This window comes from Protomyctophum parallelum (assembly GCF_964188405.1).
Source record: "Protomyctophum parallelum genome assembly, chromosome: 19".
In the NCBI taxonomy this organism is placed as follows: domain Eukaryota; kingdom Metazoa; phylum Chordata; class Actinopteri; order Myctophiformes; family Myctophidae; genus Protomyctophum; species Protomyctophum parallelum.
In genome coordinates this window covers 36,719,780-36,735,645 of record NC_139717.1, presented here as the reverse complement: position 1 = coordinate 36,735,645, position 15,866 = coordinate 36,719,780, and the positions used below count along the sequence as shown (strand labels likewise).

The 15,866-nt window shown below is 44.5% G+C and overlaps 1 protein-coding gene across 2 annotated transcripts in view; it reads left to right on the top strand.

Annotated features, from left to right (window-relative positions):
* afg1lb (AFG1 like ATPase b) overlaps positions 1–15,866 on the top strand; it is a 38,966-nt gene that overhangs the window by 20,035 nt on the left and 3,065 nt on the right. For both annotated transcript variants that reach the window (XM_083790976.1, XM_083790975.1), the window contains exons 8-12: positions 9,063–9,145; positions 10,054–10,124; positions 10,288–10,388; positions 14,295–14,435; positions 14,776–14,883. In XM_083790976.1, coding sequence (XP_083647102.1) covers positions 9,063–9,145; positions 10,054–10,124; positions 10,288–10,388; positions 14,295–14,435; positions 14,776–14,883 — 504 coding nt within the window. The remainder of the gene's footprint in view (positions 1–9,062; positions 9,146–10,053; positions 10,125–10,287; positions 10,389–14,294; positions 14,436–14,775; positions 14,884–15,866) is intronic.

The window sequence follows — 15,866 nt, the reverse complement described above, 5'->3', positions numbered from 1 at the left end:
CTGCCACCATGCTGTGGCCTCCCATACTACCATGCTCTGATTCCACATGAACCCTAGTCAGTTAAATGGTGTTTGTTAACCCATTTAGGACTGAGGACCGACACTGTCTTCTAAATCCGTTTCAGTTTTCTGAAAAACCCATGATTCTATGTCAGTGGTTCTCAAACTATTTCATGTCAAGGACCCCAGAAATCATATGCAATCGGCCGCCGGCCGACCCCTATCTGAAAATATGTTGTTCCAAGTTCCAGGGAAAGCAAAGATTTTAATTAAAAACGTTCTCTGTGAAAGCATACAAGATTTGGCCACATTGTCATGATTTTTCAAAAATGGCAGATCTTTGTAGATCTGCTATTTTTCAATAGCTAAAGTATAACATAATGCTTAAAACACAAAAAGAGGTAACCGTCCCAGGCCTGGATTGGCCACAGGTCGCACCAGGTACAGTATATGCCCGGTGGGCCGACCCTCTGGTGGGCCGGTCTGGGCCAAATGTTGAATTAGTTTAACATTCTGTTGGTTGTGTATAATTTATGTTGTACTGTAAATGTGGAGGTGTTAAGGGCTTGTATTTCAGGTATTTGTATGGGCCTCGACCCCAAAGGTCAGTAGAATATCTGCACGCTGGTTGAGGTGGGCCAGCTAGTCTGGGCCAAATTCCGCGAAAATGTCTGAGCCAAATGTTTGTCATAGTCCAGCCCTGTCCCGTCCTGAATGGGTTTAAAGGTTAAGGGCTGTATTTTGCGTGTCTTAAGTACCAGGTCTTATTCCCTAACTTGAGTAAACTAAAGACCTGGAGGCGTGATCAATGCTCGCTGGCCACTCAGAATAGCCAAATGGCATTGATCACGCCTCCAGGTCTTTAGTTTACTCAAGTTAGGGAATAAGACCTGGTACTTAAGACACGCAAAATACAGCCCTAAAGCTCTATATAACTATATTCCAATTGCAATCATTGCGTGTTTGTTCATTAACAACAGTGGTCTCACCATCTTGCCAGTTCTTTAATAAACAGATAATTAACTGTCAGGTCGGGATAGCAAGTATCTAATCAGGAAAGAGAACCACACAACGATCATTTATCAGATTCTATTCCAATGTTGTCTGCTCATTTGTTTTGCTTTCACTTCAAATTAACTTGTTTGAGTATTCAGTGCTGGTTGGATAAAATTGGTATGCCGACCTGAAAATATGTTATGTTGACTAAAGGCAGGGACAACCTTGTTATTCAATATACACTAATAGCAATGATTACTATTGGAATATAGATTTCACTTATCAGTTCATATAATGTCAATAATGTTTGCCATTAAACAGCAGTGAGGTGACAAACCATGCATTTGCCAGGACAGGAACATACTGTACAGTATATAAGTGCCAGCTGGACTGTAACATGTTGTTTTTCTTTCTTCCACTCCACCTTCCATTGCTCATCCTCTCTGGATGCCTCTCTTGTTTGGTCACTCTCCTGTTTTGTGTGTTGGCTTTACCTTCCCAAGGTCAGGCTCTCTCTTTGGTTGCAGTGTAGTCATCCCCCGCCCCCTTGTAGGAGCAGTAGCAAAGTGTGTTGTGAAGAAACTGAAAATCTAGTCCATGTCTGCACAAATGTCTGTGGGGCCTATAAGTGGAGAAAGAAAGATTTTGATTGTATGAAGTATAGGCCAAAACATATAGTGGCCTGTTATAGCGCCACAATGAGGCCAATTTGAAGAATTAAGGGAAGCTGGTTCTTTCTTGGCCTACTGGGAGAGTGAGTGCAAAGTTGACGCTGATCATTCCAACGGTGCTGGAGATTAGTTGTTGACACACGAACAGACAGACTCACTGGAGTGAAATCATGGCTCGGGGTGCCGGGCCGGCGTGGTGATCCGGGCACCCCTAGGCTGCAATGCCAGCCTGACGGCATGTTGCGGGTTCGAATCCCGATCTGGACAACCTTTGCTGCGTGTCAATCCCCATTTCCTGTCAGTCTACTGTCCTATCAATAAAAGGCATTAAAAAAATCTTTAAAAAAAAGGAGTGCAATTAGCCACATTAGTTATTTAGTGGGGGGTTTTTTGCGAACATCATGCGAGACCCTATTGGCCAGGTGTAGGTCAAAAAGGGGGTGGGGGGGGGTTCCAACTTCCAATGGGGTCCAGGATCAGGAAAGGCGGGGCCCTGCGCTAAAAAGATGTTTCCCCAAGAGAAGCGACCAAGGCAGGGGAGGTTGTGAGAACGACCCCTCAGAACAAACCATCGCTGGCCCAAGGCGGTCACACTTTAGGGGAATAGATCATTAGGTGTAATTAGGGTGTTCACATTGTTACACCCCCACCACCCCATTCCCCAAGACTGAATAAAAATCACCAGATACACCCCCCCCCTACCGCCACACACACACACACACACACACACACACACACACACACACACACACACACACACATGCTCGCATATGCACACGCTCACACACTAGCTCCCCAGTCACTGAAAACACTTTGATGTCAGAAGAGTCTTCCAGGACTCGGCAGCATAAAGGCACTGTTTTAAGCTTTCTCTTTTTTCTTTTCTTTTCTCTACTCTCGACCCCTCTATCACTGCCTCCCTCTTTTCTTCTGTCTCTCCTCACAAGCCTGTAAGACACACATGGATGAATGAAGGACAACCTTTCCCCTTCTCCCTCCCTCCCCTCGTGCTCTCTCTCCCTCCCCTTCCATCTCTCTTTTTTTTCCCTTTTCTATTTTTCAGCCTTCCCACCCTGCGTTTCTTTGAGGCCTGGTCAATTCTCTGGGCTAAACAAGAAAAAAGGGAAAAAAAAAAGCCCATCAAATGTTTTCTGCTGCCAAGTAATGAGGGAGTGGACCTCATCAGGGCCCAATAGTCGGCTATCTTGGCTTTTGTAGCAGCTCAATGGCACCGCACTCTTTGAAAAACTCAAAAGCAACTTTTTGAGAAGCAAAGGACAGAGAAATATAGGGTACGAAGGGTGTGTGTGTGTGTGCATGTGTGTGTGTGCGCGCGCACGTGTGTGCGTGTGTGTGCGAGCGCATGCCGTTTTCATGGTAAATGGCTGTCCAGACAGCTCGGACAATGACATGATTGGAGCTACATGTGTCTATGATGACTTTCTTCTATAGAAACTGCAGTGATTCTCATGTCTGTCATCTGTCTTCTTGCTTGCACCCCCTCAACCCTCCCGCCAGTTGTGCCTCTGCATTTGTGTTCATGTCTATGTGAACGTGAGTGTGTTCATATCGTATGTCATAAAGTAGTGAAACTACAACCGGCAGATTCATACCGTTTTATTTTTTCACACAGCTTCGTGTGTTTGTAGCACGGAATGTGATGATTTGATTGGCTGACGTATGATGATAAGAGCGCCCCTCACTTCACACAAGTGTAATGTTATCAGATTAGTCTGTTAAAGTTGGCAGAAAAGGACAAGTTAAGAAATTGACAGGCATAAAGGCTGAGATGTCAAAGTAGATTTACTCGGACAGGCCTGTGAGTGTGCGCGTGCATGCGTGTGTGTGTGTGTGGGGCTGGGTGGGTGGGGGGTTGGGGGGCGTTATACCAGACAATATAGGTGGATGAAATCCCAGAGGAGGGAGAACTTGACAATCCCTTCAAGATGAATAATCAAGTAATGACCCTCTGCCTCATCTGATTATAAATAGTCGATGGAATCATCACCGCTGATTGTGTTTCCCTTCCTACTTCGTTCTCCTCTCTTATTTTCACATCGAGACCATAACCCCATCGGCTGTCTATAGGTCTGTGGGGGGAGGGGAGGGGAGGGGAGGGGGGTGGGTGGCAGAAGAAAAGACGCGCGCAAATTCTTAAGACGTGGCGGTGATGGTGACAAGTGTTTCTATATTTTAAAGGGACTCTTTACCCGTTGGTGGCAGACAGTGATGAGGTCACGGTATGGCTGATGAAATGACACCTCCCTTTTGTGCGCGGGGGAGGGAGAGTTTGTCAGGTTGTTATTAAAGCCTGATTCAGCCAATTGGCTCGGAGTAGGAACCCCGTTTTTGCGTGGACGCAGGGAAATAAAGTTGACAGCAGAGAAGAATGGGGTATTTCCGTCCCCTTGCTTTGTGGTGATTACTAATTATCCTCCAGCTCAAACGAGGCCGGTGGCAGAAATTCACTGATTTCATAATTTGCCGGAGCTGTCAGTGAATCACCCAGTTGCCCAGCGATTGGTTTTTGGATGGGATGATAGCAATTCTTTTCTTTGCGCTGATAGAATGGAGGAGATGATGATTATAGTTTGCGCTGTACTCCCTGACATGAATCCTGTTGACGTTTTACACCAAAATGAGAAGTGACACAAGGTGCCAGTGACTTGGATGGAAGTGTTTTCCTTTTAACCTCTTGTAGGTTTTGTTTGGAATTAATTAATTCAAATGAGGCGGCAACAAGAGGACCATCATCACATACAATCCACTCTTAATGTAACTAAGTACGTTTAGAGTAGGAACAGCTGCAATACCGCTGGGTGACCTAAAGTGGCACTGTTGAGCAGCGTCACACACACACACACACACGCACACACACACGCACATACGCACACACTGCACCGCTCAGTTCACACAGGTACGATTTTATGCACTGATCTGAAAAGGATTTATATTGACGACATAATGACATAATGACAAAGTATACAATAATAATCTGTTATTCATAATTCTATATTATACCTTGCTACATACTTCCAGTTTCCAGTGCGTGACACCAGCACACAGTATGTACTGTATGAATCAAATCAGGCTTATAGGACGACTTCAGCACTTTTCAACCTATCTTCATTATTATTTTATTTGTCCTCACTAATGTTAAAATAGCACAATTATTTACTACTCAGTCTGTGTCTCATAGGAGGGCTGTGGGCATCATCGTTAGGCAGATTATTATTTTATTTTCTTGTCAAATATGTTTTTATTGAACAGATTATACATTATTACAAACATTATGATATGAAATACTTTTTTTATGAAACAAAATGAAAGAAAAAATAAACAAGACAAAAAAGAGAAAGAAATCCCTTAACCCTCCCACCCATACTGCTCAGTGACACTGCATACTATATAATAAGATGATAGAAAGTTCATGGAAAACATCTGAAAAGAAAATGGCGTACAGTCAACCATATCAATGGTATCCTGTCTATTAATTGTTTCTACTCAGGTAATGGACAAGGGGCAGCCAAACCTTATCAAACTGTCTCTCCCTGTTTCTCAGGAAATACCTTATTCTCTCAAGTTGAAGTGTACTAGTCATTTCATTTAACCAGTGCTTAAATGCAGGAGCCTCCTCCTTCTTCCAGTGTGTCAGAATGAGTTTTTTCGCTGTAATCAGACCATATGAGAAGAGTTGTTTCTGTGCTCTCGTCAACATAGGCATGGAGTCTGACAAACCCAGAATTATCATTGATTGATTGATTGAAATATTTATTAACAGTTTGTAGAATTTACAGTACATTTTAAGCACAAACTCAATACAAAGACTGTCAACTGTGAGTGGACGACCCAATTAAGCATTACACTTGTTTACAACAGGGTCCACATTGTTCAATTCATCAAAACATTTAAAGACATACAAACATTTAGAGACATACAAATATACATTTCTATGTAGCTAAAGAACAGAACAGGAATACATCATATGGGAAGCAAAAAAGGGAAAAGATACAATATACAGTGAGGGGAAATGGGGGGGGTGGGGGGGATTCAGATTTTACAGAGGCCAGTTTCGAATTGCAGCCATCCGTAGGTGCCCTTTGAGAGCGGTTTTGAAGGAGTCAAGGGATTCACATGTCTTAATGACTGTTGGTAGGGCGTTCCACATTTTGGTGGCATAGGAGCGAAAATAATTTAGTCCCTTGTTTGTGCCGAATCTGGGTTGCACATGGTTTGTTGCACTCCCTCTGGTGTTGTGGGTGTGGACTTCGTTTACATTAAGGAAGTATTTAGACAGGTACATGGGTATCTTGGTGGTGTATCGAATCTTGTGGACCAGACCCATTGCAAGATGCTGTACTCTGTCGACGACCCTAAGCCATCCCAGCCTGTCAAAGTGGGCAGGGGTGAGGTGGGTTCGGGGGGTGAGGCCAAGTAGGAGCCTGACCAGTTTGTTTTGGGAGGTCTGGAGCCTTGTTTTGAGGGCCTTTGAGGTGCTGTGGTACCAAGAGGTGGATGCATAGTCAAAGAAACCTTGTACGAGGGCTCCTGTTAAGGTCTTCAAGGTGTTTTTGCTGACCAGTGAGGAGATCCTGTAAAGGAATCTTGTTCTTTGATTTACTTTTTTGATTACGTTGGTGGCCATTTTATCACCGGAAAGATTGGCCTCCAGGATGGAACCTAGGTAGGTAATTTGATCTTTTCGTGTGATAATATTGTCACCCACTCTAACCAAGAAGCCATCTGCCTTGTTGAGTTTACTATTTGATCCGAAGAGGATGGATTCAGTTTTTCCCAGGTGTAAGGATAGTTTGTTATCAGCGAGCCAGGTGCAGATTCTACCGAGTTCAGAGCTGAGGGTCTTTTCAACCTGCAGTTTGTTCCTGTCCGAGACCAGCAGTGCTGAGTCATCTGCGAACAGGAACAAGTTGCAGTCACAAGCTGAAGTCATGTCGTTAACATAAATTAGGAACAGTAAAGGCCCTAGTATGCTTCCTTGTGGGACGCCACAGCTCACTGGGAGGGGAGGGGACAGTGTTCCGTTCACCTCCACCATCTGTTCTCTCCCCTCCAGGTAGGATTGCATCCAGCTCACTGATGTGCTATCAAAACCAATAGCTTTAAGCTTGTTAACCAGTATGGAGTGGTTCACGGTGTCAAAAGCCTTTTGGAGGTCCAGCATGACCATGCCGCAGTATTTTCCAGCATCCACCTCGTGTTTGATGTGATCGCTCAAATAGAGGAGGCATGTGTCAGTGGAGTGGGATGTTCTGAAACCAGATTGGAACTCGTACAGCAATTTATTAGTGGCAAGATACTTTTCAACCTGTTCATAGACTATTTTTTCCATCACTTTCGAGATGGAGCTTAGAATAGAAATAGGGCGGTAGTTGCCGGGTTCTAATTTACTCCCTTTTTTGTACAAGGGGGTTACTTTGGCCAGTTTAAAATCTTGGGGGACCTGTCCCTGTTTGATGGAGAGGTTAACTATGTGGGTGATGACTGGAGCTATGGAAAAGGCTGAGTCTCTGAGAAATTTGGAGGGAATATTGTCATGGCCAGTGGCCTTGTGGGGTTGGAGGGCACTCAGTTTTTTAAGTACCTCCTCGGTTGTTACCATTGCCATTTTAAAATCATCTTTACAAACACCAAGGTTTTTGTAGAAGGCTTTGATGTGCTCTACACCAAAACGCCCAGAGTGGGAGGGCAGTTTGCTAACCAGCTTTGTTGCAATGTTTGTAAAGAAGATGTTCAAGTGGTTGGCTACATCGAGTTTGTCAGTGATGAGGGTGTTATTTGATTTGATGTTTATGTTAGTAAACCTGGTTTTAAGTTTCCGACCACAGCCTAGTTGGTTGTTTAGTAACTTCCATAGCTCCCGAGGATTGTTTTTGATTTCCTCGGCTTTATCATTGATAAAGTTACATTTGGCTGATTTGGTCATGGCAATTACACCGTTTCTTAGCTTGTTACACTGGGCTTTTAGGTTGCACAGTTTGGTTTGGAGATCACTGTCGAAGCGCTTGCACTTGGCTAGTTTGGACTTGCATTTAAGAAGTTCAGAGCATTTGTTGTCTCTGGCTTTCATTGCAGTCAGTATGTCCGAATTCATCCATGGCTCCGAGCGGGTTTTGACCCTGACGGTTCTCAAAGGAGCCATGATGTTTAGTACTGATGTAAATTTGGTTTTAAAGCCAAGCCATGCTTCTTCGACTAGTGAGCTCCTGAGCACATCGGACCAATCCAGATTCTCCAGTTCAAGGTTAAAGGCCTCACTAGAGTAGGTTTTGAGGTCCCTAGATATGACTGTTTTGTGACAGTCAAACTTTAGTTTTTGTATTTTGCGGGTACAGAAAATCATAAAATGATCACTGAGCCCACATACAATGTGTACACATACAGTACAGGATCGGGGTCAATATGAATACTCAAAATATCAGAGAGCGTCTCAAATATCTTAATCCAATATCTTTGTATCCGAGGGCAAAGGGCGAAGCTATGAAGAAGATTTGCATCTATTGTATTACATTTGTCACAATGCGAAGAAATATCTGGGTATTTGTTATGTCATTTTAATTTGGAATAATGGAGTCTATGTAGGACTCGAAACTGGATAAGGCAATGTCTGGAATTGATAGAGCACGCATTCATTTCTTCAAGGCTGTCTTCCCAGAGCTCGTCTGAAATTGAAGTCCCCAGCTCATTTTCCCATGCCAGCTTAATAGCTGATGTAGTAGGTAGGTTTGCCACTTGAAATGATTCATAAAGATGTGACACCCTCACGTCTGGTACTGTATTATTAAGAAGGAACCCATCTAGGGATGAAGGTGTAGGCAGATTATTTTTTAACAAGACTTTAAAAAAACATACATTTTGATTTTTATTATCCTGAGAACGATGGCTTCCATTTTCGCATTGCAACTTTTCAGGAATAGAAAGCACGCAGTTTCTATTAGTTGGATTCCCCATCGATGATGTCTTTATTATGGTAATGGCACTGACCTACTTCAAACTCTGCGCGCGCAACGGAAAGGACACAAAGCAGACTGGTTGTGTCTCCATAGGGAACCACTGCAGACTGGTTGTGTCTCCATAGGGAACCACTGGAGACTGGTTGTGTCTCCATAGGGAACCACTTCTGGTCATCAAGTTATTGGCTTAGGAATGCGACAAAAACAAAAGTTTATATATACCCATGAATTCAAGTCTCCATGGGGTTATTAATCTATAGAAATGGTCATTTTGTGGGTGGACTATCCCCTTAATGCTGCTACCAGCTGTGTTGTACAGTATGTGAACCTCAAAGAAATTTCTAAAAGTCAATGCATAACCATTAAAAAAAGTAACTACATAATTATATTATACTTTTGTATATTTTATCTTATGTGTTTGTAGGAATACTGCCAGACCATCTGTTTAGACTCCGGAATTGACTACAGAAGGCTAGACAAAGCTGGAGCAGGACGTCTGTACTACCTGTAAGAAGCACGCACACATGCACACATGCACACATGCACACGCGCTCACACACAGTCCCATTGCTTTGTGTCCCAGTTTGTTTACTAGCTAAACTGAGAGGGTGCACTTGTCTTATTGTAGTTGAATAGGACTTTACATCTTCCCCCCACGCATGCACGCATGCACGCACTCACACACACACACACACACACACACACACACACACACACACACACACACAAACACACACACACACACACACACACACACACACACACACACACACACACACACACACACAAACAAACACGGATGCATTTGGTGTATTACCTTGTGTTGTTATTGCTTATTGTAAATCGTTCTGGATTAAGAGCGTCTGCTAAATGCCTAAATCGTTAATTGTAAATTGTAAATGCACACATTGAATGTCCATATTTGTTAGAGTTTCTATAAGAGCTGAAAGAGAGGGACACATTCAGTATATAAATGTATAAATGGTGAGAAGCAGCCAGGAGCATAGACATAGACAGACATATTATCTTGGGAGAACCGTCAGGAGAATCATAAAAGGGGAATCAATATAGGGCATGAAAAAATGATTCACCTTTCAAAAGCTACTTTTCTGTGTTTCTCCCATCTCACACGCGCACACACACACACACACACACACACACACACACACACACACACACACACACACACACACACACACACACACGATGTGCATTCACAGTCTGATGCTTGTGTTTAGAGTACAACATCCTTTTCTTTCCTGAAGGAGTGAAAAGCTAAGTACCCCCCCTCCCTCCCTCGCTCACGTCGCTTTCACCGTTTGATGTTGCCACTTCAGCAATATTAATTTAATATTATATTTTCCCCCCTTTCTTTCCTTCTGTCTGTCTGTCTGTCTGTCTGTCTGTCTGCACAGCACAAGTGAACCCGGTGCAGAGGCCCACATGGATGATCTGTTTGATGAGCTGGCCTTGAGACAAAAGAGTGGTATGGAGGTTAATTCACCTCTCCTGATAAAGTAAAAGTCAATGTACTGTACAGGTTCTATGCCCCCCCCCCCCAAATTCCAGTTCCTTCAAGCAGTGCTGTCATATTGGTGTGTGTGTGTGTGTGTTTGTGCTCGTGTACGTGTGTGTTTGTGCTTCCATAGTAGCGGGTCCCCTGGTGCTAACAGTACAGGGTAGAGAATTGAATCTGCAGAAGACCTGCGGCACCATCGCAGACTGCACCTTCCATGAGCTGTGTGACAGAGTAAGTTTTGATGTCTTCATTCAGGTTTCTTTGGTGTTCAAGGTGAACTTGCCACTTGTCACATGTACAGGTTAATGTGGGTCATTATCACTTCATAGATTCCAGCCTTATTTTGTGTGAATAAACCAGTGATTCCACTGCTATAACTCTGCAGCACTTGCCTTTCCTAAACCCATTAAGACCTGGAACGCATCTATGTCACTTTAGCTTTGAACCACTTTTAATTATTTTATACTTTAGCTATTTATACTGTTAATTATGTCAAGCTACACACAGCAGTCTCACTGATGTGTGGCAGTCTGTACATTTGAATCACTTCTGTGTATCTGTCTGTGACTGTGAACAGAATATAACTAAAGAACGGATGGCTGGATTGTCATGACATTTGACGGGAATGGGCGCTCGGGTGGCATAGTGGAAAGGTCCCTGCCCCGACACCACGGAGGTTGAGGGTTCGACTTTGCATTCTCCGTGATGTATTCGGCTTTGTCGAGCATCTACGCATGAACACAATTGGTCTGTGTTTGGGGGAAGGAAGCCGGACAGGGAAGGTGATAACTGTCACTGCATGTATTCCTACGGGCTGTGGTGGCACCTGTCAGCGGGGAGTGTTGGGCGGGAGGAGCGGGGCGAAGAAGGCTCCATGTGCTCCTCACTGGCCACCGGTGAGTCAGTAGGATACAACAGCAGTGACAACAGAAATGTTTGCGGGGAGGAATCAATTGGCATAATGATTAAATTGGGGAGAATATGGGCTGCAAAGACACATCAATGAATCAACCAACCAAGTTGTTACTTAGGCCAGTCGTTCCCAAAGTGGTGTCCGGAGTCCTTGAGGGAGTTCCAGGGGGTTCCCAGCTAAATGATAGTTTGGAACCAAACCAAATAGACCCTTATGGGTCTGTAACTCTGAGTGTGTACAAATGGAACCAAAAGACCTGACCCTAACGGGTCCAATTGGATCCATTTGTACACTCTCAAGAGAGAGAGAGGGGCGACTGTGGCTCAGGAGGTAGAGCAGGTCGTCCAATGATCCATGGGTCGGCGGTTCGAATCCCGGCTCCTCCTGTCTACATGTCGAAGTGTCCTTGGGCAAGACTCTGAACCCCAAATTGCTCCTGATGTGCTGGTTGGTACCTTGCATGGCTTCCGCCGCAATCGGTGTATGAATGGGTGAATGTAATGCACAATCTATGTAAAGCGCCTTGGATAAAGGCGCTATATAAATGCACCATTTACCATTTACCAAGAGTTAAATTGACATTGATAGATAGAAATGCCATTAAATGGACGTCTGTAGACTAATGCATGTCAAACTGGGGGTCTTTGAAATTAAACAGGTTGAGAATCACTGCTAGAGTCGTAAAAGTCTTCTCTTATGGGGGTCCCTGGCATATATATTTTTAATGGGGGTCCACGGGCTAATAAGTGTCAATTTGGGGGTCCTTGATATGAAAATGACTTAGGCGGAGGTGTTGATGCAGCCAGGGCTTTCACTCCCAGAGAATATTGCATTTTACACGCTTTGTCAGTCAAAGGTAACCTGACTCCGCCAGATGGTGGCAGTAGTGAGTTCCTCCTCCTGTGAACGCGTGAACTCAATACTGCCGCAATCTGGTGGAGTCAGGTTAAGTCAAAGGAGCACTTAAAACATAACACCATTTTGTCCTTGGTTTGAGTGAAATTGATTGCCAAAGATTATTTCAAGTGTAATGCGTTAGCTGAGAGGATGCTCTGATTAAATTGGAATTCCTAAAAAGCTCAATTCAAGTGTATTTAACACTTGAAAGAAATGAAAGAAGTGTCTTCCTGATGGCATCACTGGAAGGAAAGGCTGGAGGACTCAAACCATATTATAGTTAGTTTTTTAGATTTTCTTTTATAGATTTTGTGCGTAATAAAATATGATTGCTTTGCTGCACGCACGCGGACACACACACCCGCGCGCGCTCAATTCAATATGTATTTAACACTTGAAAGAAATTAAATTAGTGTCTTCCTGATGGCATCACTGGAAGGAAAAAGAAATATTGGCTGGTTGACTCAAACCATGTTATAGTTAGTTTTTTAGATTTTCTTTTATAGATTTTGTGCGTAATAAAATATGATGTTTTGCATTGCTTTGCTGCACGCACGCGCGCGCATGCACGCATAAGCACGCAAACACGCACGCATACACACAGGTAAAAACTTCTACATGCTCTTAAACCAAAATACGCACATTCAAAGAATTCCCTTTGCCGCAGAATTTGCCTTCTTTTTGTCCCTGCTTCATTCAGACACATCTCGGTCTCCATTTGTATTCTCCACCTCACATTGTTTTCCTCTCATGCTGTCCTTCATGCTTCTTTTGTCCTCCTCCAAGCACTTACTGTCCACCTCTTGCTCTCAAACTGCATCATGGCCACTCCTGTTCAATACACGCGTCCCTGTGCTGCTCAGTGTCAAAGAGCTACAGTCTATTGGCGGTTCCTTTTTCTTTTCTGTACAAATGGCACTGCCAGTAAAATAAAGCAGCAAGGGAACGCATATATATAGTAAGGACGAGCCGTTCCTTTTCCTACACACGTCACAAGCCCACAGTAAAGTCCATTGACCATGATCTAAGCGAACACCATGTTCCAGAAAAGAACAGGAAAGAGATGGACATTCCAAGACCGAGCCACATGTATTGTACTGTACGTCAGCTGGACCACATACTTGTGAGGCAAACGTGGAGGAGCGTTGAGCCATACAGTACGTTCAGCTCTGTGGGCTCTGACCACCATGTGGTCTCCATGAGGACTATAGCCTCAGAGTCCCCAAGCCAAGCCCCAGGATCCGGTACGATTGGAAGGCATTCTCCACTGACCCTGGCCTGCAAGCCAGGTATACGGAGGAGGTCAGGAGGCGCTTCCAGCTGCTGGATGAGGGTGTGGAGCCCAACGAAGAATACAGGCGATTCGTTGTCGCAAACGAGGAGGCGACCAGGCTGTGTGTGCCCATACTGGACAAAACCAGAACCTCCCTGCAGTCCAGACACCCGGAGACTGTAGCGACACGGGCTAGGGTGGAGGAAGCACGGCTTGGCTTTGTACAGCATTTCTTCAGTACTTACGATAACATCAAAGGGGAGGAACTGATGGAGAGGGTGAGGAGAGTCCATGCAGCGCAAGGTGAGAAGCAGTACGGGGAGGCCTGGAGGGTCATCAATGAGATGACCGGACGGAAGAGGATCAAGGAAGGACAGGTTGAGGGACTCACGAAGTGGTTCAACCACTTCGCTGGGCACAACAGTCAATGGAGATGAGAAAGTCATACCACCATTCCTCCAGAACCTCAACATCTATGATGGTCCATTCATGGTCAGTGAGTTAACCAGGGCAAACAACCATGCATTGAGAGATAGAGCAAAAGTACTGGGCCGGACGGCATAAAGAACTGGGCTCGACAACATCTTCCTACAGTTTTGTAACCTTGCCCTGCTAAGGCTGGAGACCTCATGGACATGTGGTCTCTCTCCAACATCGTCACGGTGCCTAAGGCTGGAGACCTCTCAAAGCCAGACAACTACAGAGGCATTAGCCTGACATGCATCAAGGCAAAGGTCTACAACCATATGACCCTGAACCGGATACGGCATGCCATCGACCCTCACTTGAGGGAGAACCAAAATGGCTTTCGAGAGGGGAGACACGCCTATGACCACACCTCTAGGCGCAAATACCGGTGTCGGCATAATAGATAGCGGGTGACGCTGGACCAAAATACCATTTAGGGACAGAGCAAGCTCCTATACTCGTAATTTTCGGGGCAGCGGCTGACTTGCGGGCCGCTTCGTGGGTAACGGCGGCGACGAAAATGGAGCCCGTAGTGTGTATTGATGCTCTGCGGTAGCTAACGTGCTACATGGTTGTTGTGTTCCAGCCTGTGGGCGCCAGCGACTACCTTGAGATGGCACGGGTCTTTGACACGGTTTTCATCCGCCATGTTCCCATGCTGACTTTGACACTGAAGGACCAGGCCAGACGCTTTATCACCCTCATAGATAACTTCTATGACCGCAAGGTTGGTCCCCTTTATTATTGTATGATATGATAGGCATTCACAGAGAATATTATCTCAAGGAGGCTACGCAACACTTTGGAACGGCACTCTCTTGCAACACTTTTTCAGGTTACAAAGGATGTTGTTGTTTTGTCAAATAGAAAATGTGGAAATATTGAAATTTAGCAACATAAAGATGAGACTGGGTGTCGAGGAACAAAACATGATATAATACTAACATTACTACTATTACTACTACTACTATAATAATAATAATAATAACTTTATTTGAATAGCACCTTAGGTTAAATCAGTACTAAAATACCCTCAAATGAATGGACGTGAAAATGTCTCTGTCCAGGTGAGGGTGGTCCTGCTTGCAGCGGCTCCACTGGAGCAGCTGTTCGTCCATTCTGGAGGGGAAGAGGGGAAGGACCATGAGCTTCTGGATGACCTGGGCCTCACTGGGGTAAATGGACCTTTTTCAGAAATGTTCAAAAATAGTGGAGATGTACAAGCTCACAGCGAAACGAAAAGGTTTCCCCACAATAACCGAAAGTGTAACCAGGCGTGTTCCATTGACTCAAACACTTTCATGGGAGACCCGTGTTTGAATGCCCGGTAGGACGTGAAAGTTTCGATTGATTGAATACTTAATTTCATACTTAAAACCACCCCAAATGTATGACACACAAAGCCCCGACAGCTTGTTTCCATTGTATTGTGGTCCATTAAACATTCAACACTCAAACAACAGGGCAGTGCAACAGTGCAGTAAAACAAACTATTCATAGAAATATAGAAAATCACAATATAATCACAGCTTAAATACACAGTAATGACATAAAAGGAGGTTTGATTGATTGATTGCACAGGATAAAACCAGAAAAAGCATTAAGACTTGTTTACATCAAGATCCTCCATTTTCAATTCATTTAGCTTTTTCGCTGCTATCTACGTTTATAAACGTAGCTAGGCTATCGGTACCTACTGGTGCTAACTACGCATATGTTCGTAGACGACCGTATACTCCATATACTGTATGAAAGCAGCGACCTTACCTTTTAGCATTGCTCCGGTTAGTATGGAGAGCCTCCGTGCCCACCAGCTATTTTCAAAGCGCCGTATCTCAAATAGTTTGAGTGCTGTCCATGGTGAGCCGTGGTGCATCCGACGATCGTAAATCATTTGTGAGTTCGTATCGCATCGCTGAGCACATGTAACTGGTTGCAATGATAGCTAATTGGACCCCACTTTGAGAAACACTGCGCAAACCTATGGCACATCCATGGTTTGGATGAGTTTTGTGAGCTCTCGGAACACCTCTGGACGGGTTGATCACGTGACCGGAAAAAAGATATTCAATAATGGGGCCTAGTGGTCCAGGCGGTCCAGGCGCATGCCACATACAGGCTCTGGCCTGACAGCGTGTCGTGTGTTCGAGTCCCGTTC